General features: G+C 38.3%; 1 protein-coding gene across 2 annotated transcripts in view; it reads right to left on the reverse strand.

The window, feature by feature from the left end:
* Window positions 1-15,617, reverse strand: part of pall (pallbearer) — a 131,240-nt gene that overhangs the window by 98,466 nt on the left and 17,157 nt on the right. For both annotated transcript variants that reach the window (XM_067127150.1, XM_067127159.1), the window contains exon 2: window positions 14,669-14,758. In XM_067127150.1, the coding sequence (XP_066983251.1) occupies window positions 14,669-14,758 (90 nt within the window). The remainder of the gene's footprint in view (window positions 1-14,668; window positions 14,759-15,617) is intronic.

Genomic DNA, 15,617 nt, shown 5'->3' on the forward strand with positions numbered 1-15,617 from the left:
CCCAACTCATGAAGGGAGGCAACAATGTTCATGAGGATGACGTATGAGAGTAGCTGGACAACAATGGTGGTGATCCTGGCTTCCAATTGTTGTTCAACAATGAAATAGCAGCTGCAGCAGCCACTGGTAAGAAGGAGGAGGAAGCCCCTGAAGACAACAATGACACTGACAATGAGTCTGCACCACAACTAACCCGACCCTACATGCACAAGAAGGTGGTCTTGGATTTATTCATCGAACTGATGAAGAACTCCAACATTGACCATAGCCGCTTCCCCAAGGTCTTGGAATTTCCTGATGGTGCTCAAGAAATGTGGCAGATGGACGACGACTTGAAAACCCTACCCACATTCTTTAAAAGTCCAACCCAAGTACAGGCAGTCCCTGGTTATCGGCGATCCGGTTTTACAGCGCTTATCTAGTGACGACGATAACTGGATTTTCAGCTCGGATATGTACCGATCCCTGCTTATCAGCGCCAATCCTCACTCAACAGTGGTGCCGATAACCAGGGATCGCACTATTATTGCCGATTTTCAGTTATCAGCAATCTTCTGTTACCATAAAGAACCCCTGCTGATAACCAGGGACTGCCTATCTAGTTTTAGAGAGAAAATTTTTGTTTTAATTTTTTATTTTGTGTAGAAGTTATTGTATTTCTAAGAGACAAAATAGGAAAAAAGTACATACTTTGTTTTACTTAACCACTGAACAGTATGGTAACGAATTGCATGTGCAGTACCTATCACATTGTGTGTAAGCATATAGTGTATGTATATATTATGACAAATATAGAAAAAAAGGCAAGAACTTATGGTTTTACATCCAATATTAACTATAAAGTGTGTTGTTTGCTGTTTATAAGCATGCATTATGTAAACAGCTATCAGTATTGACAAGGAGGGGAAGTTATGGTACGAAGTTGGCATTTTAAATTGGTAGAGAGTTTTTTCAAGATACTGTACCAGGAAATTTCCAGTATCTTGCAGGATCTAAGATGAATTAATCTGGATAAATTAGGTATTACTGCAATGACAAATCCTTTAAAATGCATATCATACTGTATATTATGTATCTATAATAGCTTTAAATTTAAAAACCAAACATTAAATCATTACCAAAAATAAATATCAAAACAAAACAGATGTAACAATAAAGCAATTAACTGTAATGTAATCAAAACTTACAGTACAGTATATGAAGGTGCTACCTCAAAAATGACAAATTTTTAATAAATTTGTATTTTTCATAACTAACAAACCTCAAGTCTTTATGTATGGGGGAAATCTCAAAGCGCAGCTGGATCTGGTCAAAAATAGAACAAGGTTTGGTGGCATGAGTGTCTCAGCCAATGGGGAGACAGAGTAGGCAGAGCCTGACCTCTTTTCCCCTTCATATACGACGTGACTCGTCAGTTATCTCTCAAGCTGTCTTCAAGCAAGACGTGTGCTACAGAAGGTGGTTTTTTACGCACTTCCTGTTCTTTCTTCAGCTTGGCGTTCCGGTTTTTTTCCATTCTGTTTTTGCTTAATGTACTGTACTCACCATCCCTCTTCTTCATTCTTCCTGTGATAAAAATAGATGATGATGCAGAAGTCAGATAAACATTCACTTTCATGGACACATTTCTTTTCTCTGCATCAGTTCCAACATAAACCCATTACTTTACATTAATCTTATTGTGTACCTGAGCAAACTTAACACTCTGCAAACAAGGCAGAGCTTTCTAAATCTCCTACTCATATGGGCTCTACTAGTCCTCTAATGGTGGACCAGCTCAAAACAAAAATTTCTTTAACACTTACATAAGCAAGGTTCCAAACCAATGCAAAATCTTACTTAAGCTTTATGTAATTTCTGGAGAGAGAATTTGGTATTGATTTCATGAGCAAGAAAATGTACTTCACAGTAAATCCCTCAGTTGTAATTAGAAAAAAGAATATCCAGTTAAAAACTTCCCAGTAGGGAAGTGCATTCACAACAATACTGGTAGGTCCTAATTAGATAAGTAGCACACTTTCAGAGTGTCTGCCAACTGAGTAAAAGCAAACAGTTCTACCCCACAGTTTGTCTAAACTACCATTCATATTTCAGTGCCCACTATGCATTTTTTCATTGCAGTCTGTGAAGTGACGTCTGGTTAGATACTACGTATATACCAATAACCTTTAGAGTTTTATGTCAGCAATGGTCATCAGTAACAGGTATTTGTCCAGTGTTATTGGTCACTTGTGTCATTACTATAGTTAACTAATGATTTGCCACCTTTTACGCTTTCCTGTGAGGTGTGCTATACATGTGCTAGCAAAATTGTTTACATCTTCTTAGCAAGATTTATATTTTTTATTCTGTTACTTACCATCCTCTAACATGTGCTTCACAGTCCATGGGAGAATAGTGATAGTGTCAGCAGGGCTCTTATGGACACCAGAGGATCTAAATCTATGACAAGTAGGATGGAGAAGAGCGGAAATTTGTGGAAGCACAGCAAAGACACGAGTCACATATTTCAGAGATGCCCTCTGCATTAGACAGTACTGGAAGTGATGATAATGATGACAATAACTGCTGTGCCCTTGTATACAATAATCTTTTATATTAATATCAAGCAGGCAGCTTTGTTTATTTTTAAACAATGCAGCCTTCAAGTTTTTTAACTGTCTTGTTATGTAGCAGTACCCTTTTTTTACTCTGTACTTCCGTGAATACTGTACATTTTTGCTGGCCAAACCAACAATTCAGTGAACGAGGTGTAAAACCATTCATAAACTGTGAAAGAGACACGGCAGAGGGCACAAACCTTTGTTCCAAGGCACAAGTGGAGGCTTCCTACTGTCACAGGACAGACCAGAAGTCAAGCTACAGGCAGATGAGACATCACCATTTTATCTCGAGGGGGAACACAACAAATGGCAGACACGTGGAAAACCTGTCATTACCCACAACATACTCAGTCAGTTGCCTAATTGATCAAATAAACATACTGTTAAGAGTTTATCAATTCTCTTTCCCAGAATCGAATGGGGAGCAGGAGATGGAGCTAGTAAAAGAAGTTGAAGCTGGTGGAGGGGTAGGAGGAGGAGGGGTGAAGAATGAGTCAGCAGAAAAAGAATGTATTGTAATGGTGCCGAAGCCAGAGCAGGGAAATGGCTTTTGACCTGCTCAAGTCAACTGCCTTCTCAATCTAGTCACCTCTCTCTTCTTCCTGTACCTCATAAATTTCTTCATGACCCCAGCTGACCACTCAGAATATTACTCATACCTTAGATTGAAATCACATCCCTTACCACCACCAACAGCATTGCCTGTACTACTATTATGTTCTGCTGAATACAGTACGTCCTTTTAAAGAAAAATGGTATTTCCATGATAAAATTAAGTTTCATATATACTTACCAAGTACTTATATAGCTATACTTTTCCACTCGTGCGGCAGCTTAAATTTTAAAAATCGCAGTAGTGCGTCTGTTGTTTCTGTATAGGTGACTACCCCGGCCCACTATCAGGAAGCAAGAGGAACAACAAAGCAGAAAACGTCACTTCTTTTGTGCCCTCATGTCCATGAGAGAAGAGGAGGGAGGGATCTGATCTATAATTACTTGGTAAGTATATATAAAACTTAATTTTATCATGAAAATACCATTTTCATATACAGGCAGTCCCCGGTTAACGGCAGGCTCAGTTAACAGCGATCCGGTCTTATGGGGCTTGTCTAGTGACGAAAATCAGCAATTTTCGGCGCCGAAAATCACCGATTTCTGCTTATCAGCGACGATACATACCTAACAAAGGCATCGATTTTTTCGGCGATTTTTGGGGCTTATCGTGTTGAAAATAGCTGATTTTCGGTTCTCAGCGCCTCTTTTGGGTATATATCACCGCCAATACCCAATTATTGGCGCTGATAAGCAGAAATTGGCGATTTTTGTCACTAGACAAGCCGTAAAACTGGATCGCTGATAACCAGGAACTGCCTGTAATTACAGTATATAGCTGAATCCCACATTGATAGGAGGTGGGATCCATGGACATATTCTACTCCAAAACATTTAGCCATGAAAATGAATTTGAAAAGACAATTTGCTAGCACTGAGACAATGCTTGTTGTTTCCTTACCTGGTAAGAGAGCTACTGCAGGTGATTACTGCCTCTGGTTGGTGTTCATCTTGACCTATAGAGTAGTCTCTATTTATAAGCTAAGTGGGGACTTTGAAGTAAAGGAGCATAAGAATAGTTGCCCTTGCACTGGGCGCAGGACCAAAAACGCAAGAAAGACCATACAACGCTGTCACTTACACTGTAAAATAATTAAAAACCATCACCCAACCACTAAAGACTGGTGGGCATTCCAGGTACAAAGTAACCCCCAGGCTCCCCCCCAAAAAATTCCAAGGCGAAGAGGTCAAGAATAGGAAGGAATGCTTCCTACACTTCTTCCCCAAATACCATGCCAGCCACCAATAACGGACCCAATGTACTGCAATTTTCAAAAAACGTCTCTATTTCCTTCAAATAATGAGTAGCGAAAATGGAATTAAACTTCCAATAAGTCGACTGGAGTATTGCTGAAAAGTGACATACTATGCCTGAAAGCATACGAGGTGGCAACCGCCCTAATCTTTTGCTCCCACAGATTATTCAAAGGGTCTCTGATTCTCATGGTTCTGTCCACATAGTACCTAAGGGCCCTAATAGGGCAAAGGACTCTTTCCTCCTCTTCTGACCAAGTATGTCCATAAGATTTTTCATGGTGAACGAGCATGGCCAGGGGTTGGATGGTGTCTTGTTTTTGGCCAGGAAACCTAGCGTAAAGGTACAGACTGTTTCTCCTTGTGCGAATCCAATTCGCTTGTCTATGGCCTGTAGTTCACTCACTCGTTTGGCGTGGCTAAGGCTATGAGGAAGATAGTTTTCTTTGTCAAGTTCTTAGGAGACGTGGAATGGAAAGGCTCAAAAGTGGGGCCCGTTAACCACTTTAGAACTACGTCCCAGTTCCAAGATACTGAGTCAGCTCTTGCTTGCTTGGAAGTCTAAAAAGGCTTAATGAGGTCACTAAGATCTTGGTTAGAAGCCAAATCTTGTCCTTTAAGCTTAAAAACAAACCCCAGCATTGCTCTACTGCCTTTGATGATGGATGAAGAGAGCCCCTTGGTGGTCCTCAGGAATAGGAGGAAATCCGATAGCTGAGCTATAGAGGTTTTAGGAGAAGAGATGTTACAACTGCTACACCATCGACGCAAGACTGCCCACTTCGATTGATAGACGCACAGAGAAGATGGACGTCTACATCCTACAATAGCTTCCGCACATTGCCTTGAAAATCCCTTCGCTTTGACAAGTCACCAGACAGTCTGAAGCCTGTTAGAGCTAGAGTGGATAGTCCTTGATAGAATCTCCAAAGGTGGGGCTGTTTGAGTAGACGTGGGTCTTATGGGAGCAGTCTGGGAAAATCCACTAGAAATTTCAGAAGGTCTGGGAACCACTTGTGTGGCCATAACGGAGCTATCAGGGTCAATGTCACATCGTGATGGAACAGAAATTTGTTGAGGACCTCCCTTACCATGTTGAATGGAGGGAAGGTGTAAAGGTCAAAATTTGACCAATTTTAAAGCATGGCGTCCGTCACCCATGTCTGAGGGACCAGGGCCGGCGAACAAAACAGCGGAAGACAATGATTCTTTCACGTGGCAAACAGGTCCACAGTTGGCCTGCCCCATAGCTTCCATAGACTGTTGCATACCATGGAGTTCAGGGTCCACTCTGTTGGAAGGATTTGTCCTCGAAGACTTAGTTCATCTGCTAAGACGTTCATCTTTCCTTGGATGAAGTGGGTGACTAACCTCATCCAAATCTGGTCCGCCAAAAAGAGTTCCTTCATGGCTTTGTAAAGGGAGAAGGAGTGGGTCCCGCCTTGCTTCTTCATATAGGAAGGAGCCGTGGTGTTGTCCGAGCGCACCATCATGGTCTTGTCTGTGACTGCGTTTACGAAGGACATTAGGCCTACATGAATGGCAGTCAGCCCCTTCACGTTTACATGCAAACTCCATTATTCCAGAGACCACATTCTGGAAGCTTCCAAGTTCCCCAGATGGACTCCCCAGCCTAGGTCTGAGGCATCTGCAATGACTTTCCCTCTAAAAGCCTGTCTTTGGATGTCCACCATCCTAAGTCCGATTTTATTTCTGTCATCATGGGGAACATCAGAGTCCTGTTGCTTCTTCCTGCCCCAATTTACTCCTAGGAAGAACTCAGGAGGCCTCATATGTAGTCTTCCTAACTTCACAAACTGCTCAAGGGATGCAAGAGTTCCCAACAGGCTGTTCCAATGATTTGCCGAACAAGACGGGAGTGACTGTAGGCAAGACTCTATTCTCTTGAGAGACAGAAACGAAAAACTCAGAGAGTTTATCCTCATCGCTAAATACAGAATCTCCTGAGTCGGAGTCAACTGGGATTTCTGCAAGTTTATCAATAACCCTAGTTCAATAACCCTAGTTCCTGGGTGAGGATAGGGCTCTCTGGAGGTCCTGTGAAGGTGAACGGAGAAGCCAGTTGTCCAAGTATAAGCTTACATTGATTCCTAGAAGGTGCAGCCACTTCGCAAGAGGGGCTAGTACTCATGTAAATACCTGAGGAGCTGTGGAGAGGCTGAAACACAGGGCTCGAAATTGGAAGACTCTGCCCTCGAAGATGAATCTGAGATATTTCCTGGAGTCCGGATGAACAGGGACATGGAAATAGGCATCCTACAATCGCCCTGTTGAATGGATGATAGCACTGACTGACTTGTCTCCATTTTAAACTTTGTCTTCTGTACGAAGAAGTTCAGAGCGCTGACATTGAGGACAGGTCTCCAATGCCTCTTGTCAGGGCTGGATAACTCTGAGTCTGAAGACAACTGGTAGGCACTGACTGAGATGCCTTTCCAACGGCTGTCTGATGGTACCTGAGTGACAGGTATGGTTGAGGGGGCGACTGCCTGTGGGCAAACCTCACTGACCTCCTTCAGACCTCCGGTGTCTTCTCCCAGGTTCAGGGGAGTGTGACAGGGACCTTTGTCTGGGAAAGTTGGTGGGAAACACAGCCATCTCCTCTACTGGCACTGGCACAACACTATTCACTTTGTCCATCAGGACTTTTAGGGTCGTCCCTAGTTCGGTCACTGTATTGACCACAAGGTCAATTTCACGGTCAAACTTACACTCGAGGCTGGTAATGGCATCAGGTTGGGAAGCATGGGAGCTAGGCATGGGCAAGGCTAAAGTGGGGAAGAAGTAATGGCATGATCATCAACACTCAGTTTAGGAGCAGGAACTAAACTATGAACCATAATCTTGGCTCTAGAGGCCATCTTCCTTTTCTTATCTTTGTTTAGCTTTTCTAAATGAGATTTTAACACCTTCCACTGCCTTTCATCCCATTCTTTACATTTGTCACAGGTATGATCCTTAGTGCATATTTGTCCTCTGCATTCCAAGCAAACAGTGTGAGAATTGTAGGTTGCTTTAATCAAGAGGGTTTTACACCCTCCCTACAATACCTTATGCTGGAGGAACTAGTCGGACATCATTAAAAGTCACAAATTACAATACACTAACTACTCTAAGCTTGAAGGCTACCAGAAAAGTGAATACATCACCAAATCCTGGAAGGATATTCCCAAAAGCCAAAACAGCAATGAAATATTGCAAACAAAGCTGCTACAAACATCCGATGTCACATCGAAGGTCAGCAGAAAAGAAGCAATGTTTTCTGCTGTTGTTGTTCCTATTGTTCCCTGATAATGGGCTGGAGTAGTCACCTACACGAAAACCATAGAAGCACTACCGCGATTTTTAAAATTTAAGCTGCCCTGCAAGTGGAAAAGTATAGCTATATAATTACTTAGTTACTTACAATATATGAAATTTCATATCTACAGAACCTAAAACTTTCATTTTTAGTGCCTCGAGTAGAGAACATCCTAAAGAAAATAAAATGGTCACAATACTGTGAAAATCTGAAAAACAACAGCCAAAATATTCTACAAATGCATAGATGCAACAGCCTCAAGACAGAATGAAGAATTTTTACTAGAATGAAAGCACTCCACACACCTGGTGGAGAACATTTATTATTATTAAAAAGTTTAACCAGACCACTGAGCTGACTTTCAGCTCTCATAGGGCTGAAGGATTAGATTAAAATACCAAGTCTAGGCTTGAGGCCAAGCACTAGGACCCAATAGGTCATTCAGTACGATGATGAACGAATTAAAATGAAATTAAAACCTGCACATAGGCACAATGCTCTCATACTGGAACACGTGCATACTATAAATACTGTACATTTACTCATGCTTCCTTACATGCACACTAAAAAGGTATATTAAAATTCAGAATAAGAGCAGTCCCCGGTTAACGGCGATCTGGTTTTACAGGGCTTGTCTAGCTCTGAAAATTGGCAATTTTTGGCACTGAAAATCGCCGATTTCTGCTTATCGGCACCGATAATTGAGTATTGGCACAGACACATACCTAAAAGAGGTGCCGATAGCCGAAAATCGGTGCTTTTTGGCGCCAATAAGCCCCGAAATTCACCGATTTTCAGTTATATTTTATATTTTATTAATTAAATTCAGTTCCTCATGAACATCATAATCAGAACGAATGAAAATGTAAAAGATTCTGACAAAATTTCATCCATTGATTTATTCCCAAAAGTTGACAGTCGCTGTTGGTCATACTTTGGACACTCACATAACACGTCTGACCGTTATCACCTAGCACTCTGAGCACTGGGGAGCCAAGCCACGTGGGCTGGTCATCAAGTGCCCATGTGTCAGACGAGTATGGCCTATTCTGAGATGTGTTAGAATTACTTGTGCGTGTCTCTCTCTGATATGATGAACTCCATTTTTTAACTTTAGGCTTTATTTGTTTCAATTTATTACTGTCAGGTTCTTCATTACATATATATTTCCATTTATTTATGATACCCGGCTTTATGTGTTACATAATCAGTAACAGGGATATTCACATTTGATCTTGTCATGGGCATATTCTAAGGCCTTCATTGCGAACAGGGTCTAACATTTTCAGCGCTGCGTCAGATGCTGAGCCATATACTTCGCTTCCATAATCAATAATAGACAGAACTGTTGCTTTACACAGTATAGTAAGGGTATGTCTATCGGCTCCCCAAGTAGTGTTCAATACGTTTTTAATTAGGTTTAATGCGTTTACATTTTGATTTTAAGTATGTTATGTGGGCTTTCCAGTTCAAGTGAGTATCGAATACTAATCCTAAAAATTTTGCTGTTTGGCCAATTAATGTACTATGGTTTCTGATTTTTAAATCTTTTTCTTCAGCTTTTCCACTTTTTATTTTTACAAAACATTACTGCTTGAGTTTTTTCTATAGAAAATTTAAAGCCTACAGATGGGGCCCATTTATCTATTTTTATTATAGTTTTATTAATGATATGCTCTGCATGTTTTATGCGAGATGCTGAATAATATATGGCAAAATCATCCATATACAAGTTACTTTTAATTCTGGTAGGTAAATTATTACTGATATCATTTATTGCTAAAGTAAACAGTGTGCCACTACGGACACTTGCTTGTGGAACACCATTTTCAACTGGAAATGTACTTGACACTACATCATCAATTCTCACTTGAAAAGTGCGATTTGTCAGAAAGTTTTGGATAAACCTTGGTAAATGTCCACGGATGCTGTTTTTATGTAATGTTTTTAGTATTGCATATCTCCATGTAGTATCATATGCCTTTTCAATGTCAAAAAAGACAGCTAGAGTAATTTGTTTTCGTTCAAACCCTCTTTGTATGTGGTCTTCCAAGTTAGACAGAGAATCCAGTGTAGATCTGTTATATTGTGACCCAAATTGAGTGGGAGTCAAAATTTTATTTTCTCAAATGTGCCATCAAGCATTTACCATTTTTTCTAGTATTTTGCATAAACAACTTGTTAAAGAAATTGGTCTGTAACTGTTTACATTACTGGGATCTTTTCTAGGTTTGGGGACAGGTATAATTATAGCTTTACGTCATTCATCAGGAGATAAATATCAAAGCCATAAATGGTTATAAAACTCTAATAAATATGTCTTTGCCAAAGGTGCTAAATGGCAGATCATTTCAAAACAAATACTGTCACCTCCAGGGCCAGATTTATTGCTGTTCAACAGAGCAAATTCCAACTCTCCCATATTAAATTTTCTATTATAATATATATATCTTGTTTCAAAATTTATTGTTATTAATTCTATACTATTTCTCCTGTGCAGAAATGCTCATCCAAATTTTTGTCAATACAGTACTCACTTTTGCTAAATTTCCTCCTATTACATTACTTATTTCTTTAGGATCAAGTACTGTATTCTTTTCCCATCTTTTATTATGGCATGTCTAGGTGGTTTAAGATGGGTACCATTTATTTTCCTGAATTTTTCCCATATTTTTTGCATGGGAGTATTATTAGAGAGATGTGATACATATTTCTTCCATGAAATGATTCTTCCTTGAATTACTTCTCTCTTAAATTTTGCAGATATTTTGTTACAGAGAGGTTTTAATGTATCAGTTTTTAGTAAAGTTCCTTCTAATATCGGTAATGTTTTGTTCGTTTTACTGAACTTTCTATTCAAATTATCTAATCATCTTCCAATTTGGTGTTTTATTTCTATTAATTCTGTTAGTTTTTCAGACCACCATGGGACTTTGTGTTTTGTTGGATGAGATTTGGATTTTGGTATTGCTTTATCAGCAGCATTTTTAATGAAATCAACAAGAGATTTATTAGTTTCATTATGTTCTTTTAAATATTCAAATGGTGGGATATTCCTAGTGTGGAATTAATATTGCTCCCAATCTGCTTTATAAATGTTATACTGAGCGACATGTTTGGTGAGATTATTTTGTAATAATGAAATTAATATTGGGAAATGATCACTTGTATGCAAGTCGTCAGCTGTATTCCAATCCAATCTGTCAACTATGCTTGTTGTACACAAAGTTAAATCGATTGAGGAAAATGTTCCATGTGTTTTTAGAAAAATATGTGCTGATTTTGTTATCATTTATACAGCACATGTCATATGAATCTATGAATTCTTCTATTTTACTTCCTGCTCTATTTTGAGACTGTACAATTACAGTCCCACATCGGGTTGCAGGCATTAAAGTCACCTACTATTAATGTAAGTTCCTTGGCATTATTAAGTAATTCTTTAAGCTTGTCAAAGTCATAATTTTTATTAGCTTGGTCGTATAAATTATAAATTACATAATTATCATTTTTTATTTGTATTCTAATACTTGATATTTGCAGATCAGTAAAGTTTACAGGTACTTTGTCATAACATACTTTGTTATGTACATATATAGCAGTACCTAAATTTCCTTTTGCCTCTCTATATGTGGATGCTAAGGTATATTTACTTATTGTTCATATTGTTTTGTTGACATGTTGTAAACAATATCATTGGTTTGTACTCTTTTAGTAATCGTTGTATTTCTCCTAGGTGTAATTTGGGCTGCAGACCATTTATGCTGCATTGTATAATATAGCTATTGAAAATATTTTATTATAGAGGTCGAGTTTTACTCTCTTTTTTTATATTATCAACTTGGATTTTTTCTAATATTTTACTGTACTGTACTTACAACATTCATTTGTTTTTCTTTATAATATACTAAGTGCTTAATGCACATGCATCCTTTTTCATGGGTACTCAAAACTGTGGTTTCTTTTTTCTATATTTCATAAAATTTCTAATAATGTTTGTCAAACCATCTTCTCTTATTATTGCACAATTCTATAAAACAATTATTACATCCACATGTGTTTTCATGTACATTCCTTGTTTCATTTGCTCTTGTACCAATTACTGGTGATGGAGTAATCTCTTCTCCCTTGACATGATCATTATCATCAACTTCAGCGTTTTGGATATCTGTATCCATAGGTTTTACTGTTATTTTATGAGATATAAAGGTATATTCTTAGTTTGTTTTTGTTTCTTCATATCCTTTGTCTTTGGTTTAACCGATGTTGTTCCAATTATAGTTGGTTTTTACGTTTTGGGTGGTGTTCTCTCCCAAGGCCTTTTTTTTATCTTTAATTTCCACTCCAGCATGACTTTCCTCTGTTTCTTCTGTAGTAGTTTCATCATCTTGTGGTATCTGCATTAACATTGCAAATGAGTTTGATAAAATGTTACCCATATCCTTTGTGCCTGTCACTTGATTCTTACCATTTTAGTTTTTTTTCTGTAAAGCATTATATTTTTGGGGGGGGATTTATTTTCGTGCATTTTGTTTCTTCTATTTGTATGTATTTTTGTTTCATTATTAGTTCTCGTTATTGAGGCATATGTAAGTTTCTTAGCATGATATTGAATTCCTCTCACTTTCAGTTCTAATTTAGCCTCTCTAATAGACATCCCTGTTCTTTCTTGTAGCATTTTCAATTTTATATGGTATATGTAATACATGCATTCTTTGGTTTGCTGCAATTCAATTGTGTGGCATGTTCTTCAGATCCACAATACAGTAAACCCCCGTATTTGCAGGGGATGCGTACCCCCCTGCGAATAGCTAAAATCCACAAATGCTTAAAATCCCTCTAAAAACACTCAGAACTGCCTATTTTGATAGTTTAACCACAAAAAAAGTCTAAAAATGCTTACACTTGAGTATTTTAATAATTTTATCACAAAAAGTGCATTTAGTCATGAAAAATGAAAATACAGTAATTAGTGAATATTTCTCTGTTAAAGATACCACGAATGGGCAAATTTCCCGAGAATAATGGGTAGATACGTTCCACAGAGAAATCCGCAAATACGTGAGTCTGCGAATAGTGAGACCACGGATACCGGGGGTTTACTGTATGCACATACAGGTTCGTTTCGGCAATATTTTTTGCATCCCCATATTTGCTACAGTTCTGACACTGTAGTGGCTTTGGGACATAGGCCTAGGGCCCTATTTCTCTGTTTTGAACTAAAACTTTTATTTTTTGGGGTAGATCTTGACCCTCAAATTTTATTTTTGTGATTCTTAACATTTTCTTATTTTTTTGTTTACTCAGTATGTTATATACCTCACAATCTTGAACTCTGGGATATCTTTTTTTAAGAGAGTCCAAGAGAATATTCTTTTCAATGGGTTTGTCACTGCTCTCAGGAAGCACAATGGTACCCTGAATTCCATTCATAGTGTCATGCTTTTTCATTTTTACATTTATATTATCTACTGCTGTTATACACATAGTCCTCAGATTGACTCTTTTTTGTTGCTTCTATCTGTCTAAACGACATTTCTGCCGTCGAATGTCTGTTTAATAGATAGTTCTCTAATTTTAGGGCTGATATTTTCTGTTCTGTTTCTAAGGTTAGAAACCCCGACCAACTTCCACTCTAAAGAGGGAGTCGAAGTGAGTCACGGTTGGGTCAAGACGATATTTACTTCTTTTGGGTTTGTTTTGTACTGGAGTGTAAGGTTCCAGTGTAATTACATTTGTATTTTTTCTGGTTTTTTGAGAGGTTATCAGAGGAGGTTCCAGTGGTTGTCAACTGTGCCGAGTCGCTACCATCAAAGGGCCCAGGGGTACTTAAATCTTTGACACTACTGAGCATAAAGATCGATTTGCAGTATATAAAAAAAAAAAAAAAATAAGCCTGAAAACCTTACAAAGATATATCATCAGCCTTTCATGGAGTTTATTCATCCACCAATGGCACAAGTGAGAACTGACTCTCAAATGTCAGCTCCCTACCCTACCCCACATGGGATGGCAAAACATGATTAGAGTGGCCCAAGTTTAAGCCAAACCCTCTTGCTAGGACTGAGAGTATTCCAAGAATACAATCATCTCCACCCTAATCATATCATGGGCAAACTGAATAGAATGCTGAGTCCTATCCCTAGAACCCAGGAATGGATTTCTAGGGTTCAAGAGCCCCCTCACCACATCAAGGTGGTCCCATATCGAGGAGGAAAAGCTATATAATGAAGAGGTAAGGTTCATTAAAAAAAAAAAAAAAGTTAGGTACAGATAGAGACAATGTATCTAAAAGTTTCTTTGATTACTTATCCAATAAATAACTTGAAGAGAACACAGCACATAAAACATAAACAAAGGAAAAACAAACAAAACATAAACAAAGGAAAGTGGCAAACTGTGCCTCAAGGTATCCATTATATTTATCGAGTAAGACTACCTCCTCTAAACCACTTCTGTGCATACTCAGTGCAGAAATAAATTTATACTCATATATCATGGAATACAGAATTCAAATATGAGAGTAGAATAATGCATAAACTGGAAAATATAAATGAAGAATAAACTTTTCTTCCAAGGCGACAGTCATCCAAAGCTGCACTTATCTGGCTCTTAACCAACCATAATCAATCACCTTCCACATACAGAAAGTCTGAAGGATCTGTTCACATTATTACAAGAACATATCAGAATATCTTTAGAATACCCTTACAATTTCCAGAACTGTAGTCATAAAATTCAAATGATTTCCTTTACTGTACTGTCACAAAAATGAAATCCTCACAAAAATTGCACTGTACTGGCATTATGACCTTGTTGCACTAGACACTTAAATAATGCAGTAACTAATAACACAATATTAAGTAAAATAGCATACCTCTTTAAGGCACTTTGCTTGATATTGTTCAACTTTACGGAAGCCTTTGTTAAGCAGACTCTGGTTTACTTGGTTGAACCTCCGACACACCTGAAAATGATTATTTTATGATTAAAAATATCATAAGAAATATCACATCTTACCATGTAAAACATCACTGTTAGGTTTAAGCAATAATGCAGAGAAGAAACTTTCCCATATACTATACCATGAAATTAACCCTTCATTGGTGATCCAACTATCTGATCATATAACTTGGAATTTGCTGGCACTAAAAGTAGTGAATCCGAGACCTTTGCTTGCATTTATGAAAATAAGCTGTGTAACTAATTTATGTGAATTACAGATAACCTGGCAACCAGACAGATTCACCTATGAGGCATCAATTATCCTAAATTAATCCAAATTACATTATATACAGAACTAAATTAAAGTATAAATAATTCAACCATAGCTACTTTTGGTAATATGATACAGTACATGAAAACACAAAATATCTTCCTGAAAATAACAAGTTTTCAAAAGTAATCTGTGTTTTTCCTAGGTACAAAAACCAGAGCCTTTTATACAAGAGTATCCTAAGCGCACGCTGGAATGGTCATTCAATTTAATATCAAGATTATCAACTGGTGGTTATGGGGAGGAGAGTAGGAGAATACCCCTCACTCTAACTACTTTTCTTTTAGCCACAGGGCCAGAGCAGGTTGGCTGAGGTAGGATTTTGATAAAGGACTCAGGTTTGTATACAGGCAGTCCACGGTTATCAGCGGGCTCGGTTTTATGGGGCCTGCCTAGTGGCGAAAATCGGCAATTTTCAGGGCCGAAAATCGCCGATTTCTGCTTAATGGTGCCGATAATTGGGCATTGGCACCAATACATACCAACACAGGCACTGACACCGATAACCACCGAAAATCACTGAAAAGAGCAGAAAAAGCCCCGAAAATCA

This window comes from Macrobrachium rosenbergii, chromosome 3 (assembly GCF_040412425.1).
Source record: "Macrobrachium rosenbergii isolate ZJJX-2024 chromosome 3, ASM4041242v1, whole genome shotgun sequence".
Classification (NCBI taxonomy): Eukaryota; Metazoa; Arthropoda; class Malacostraca; order Decapoda; family Palaemonidae; genus Macrobrachium; species Macrobrachium rosenbergii.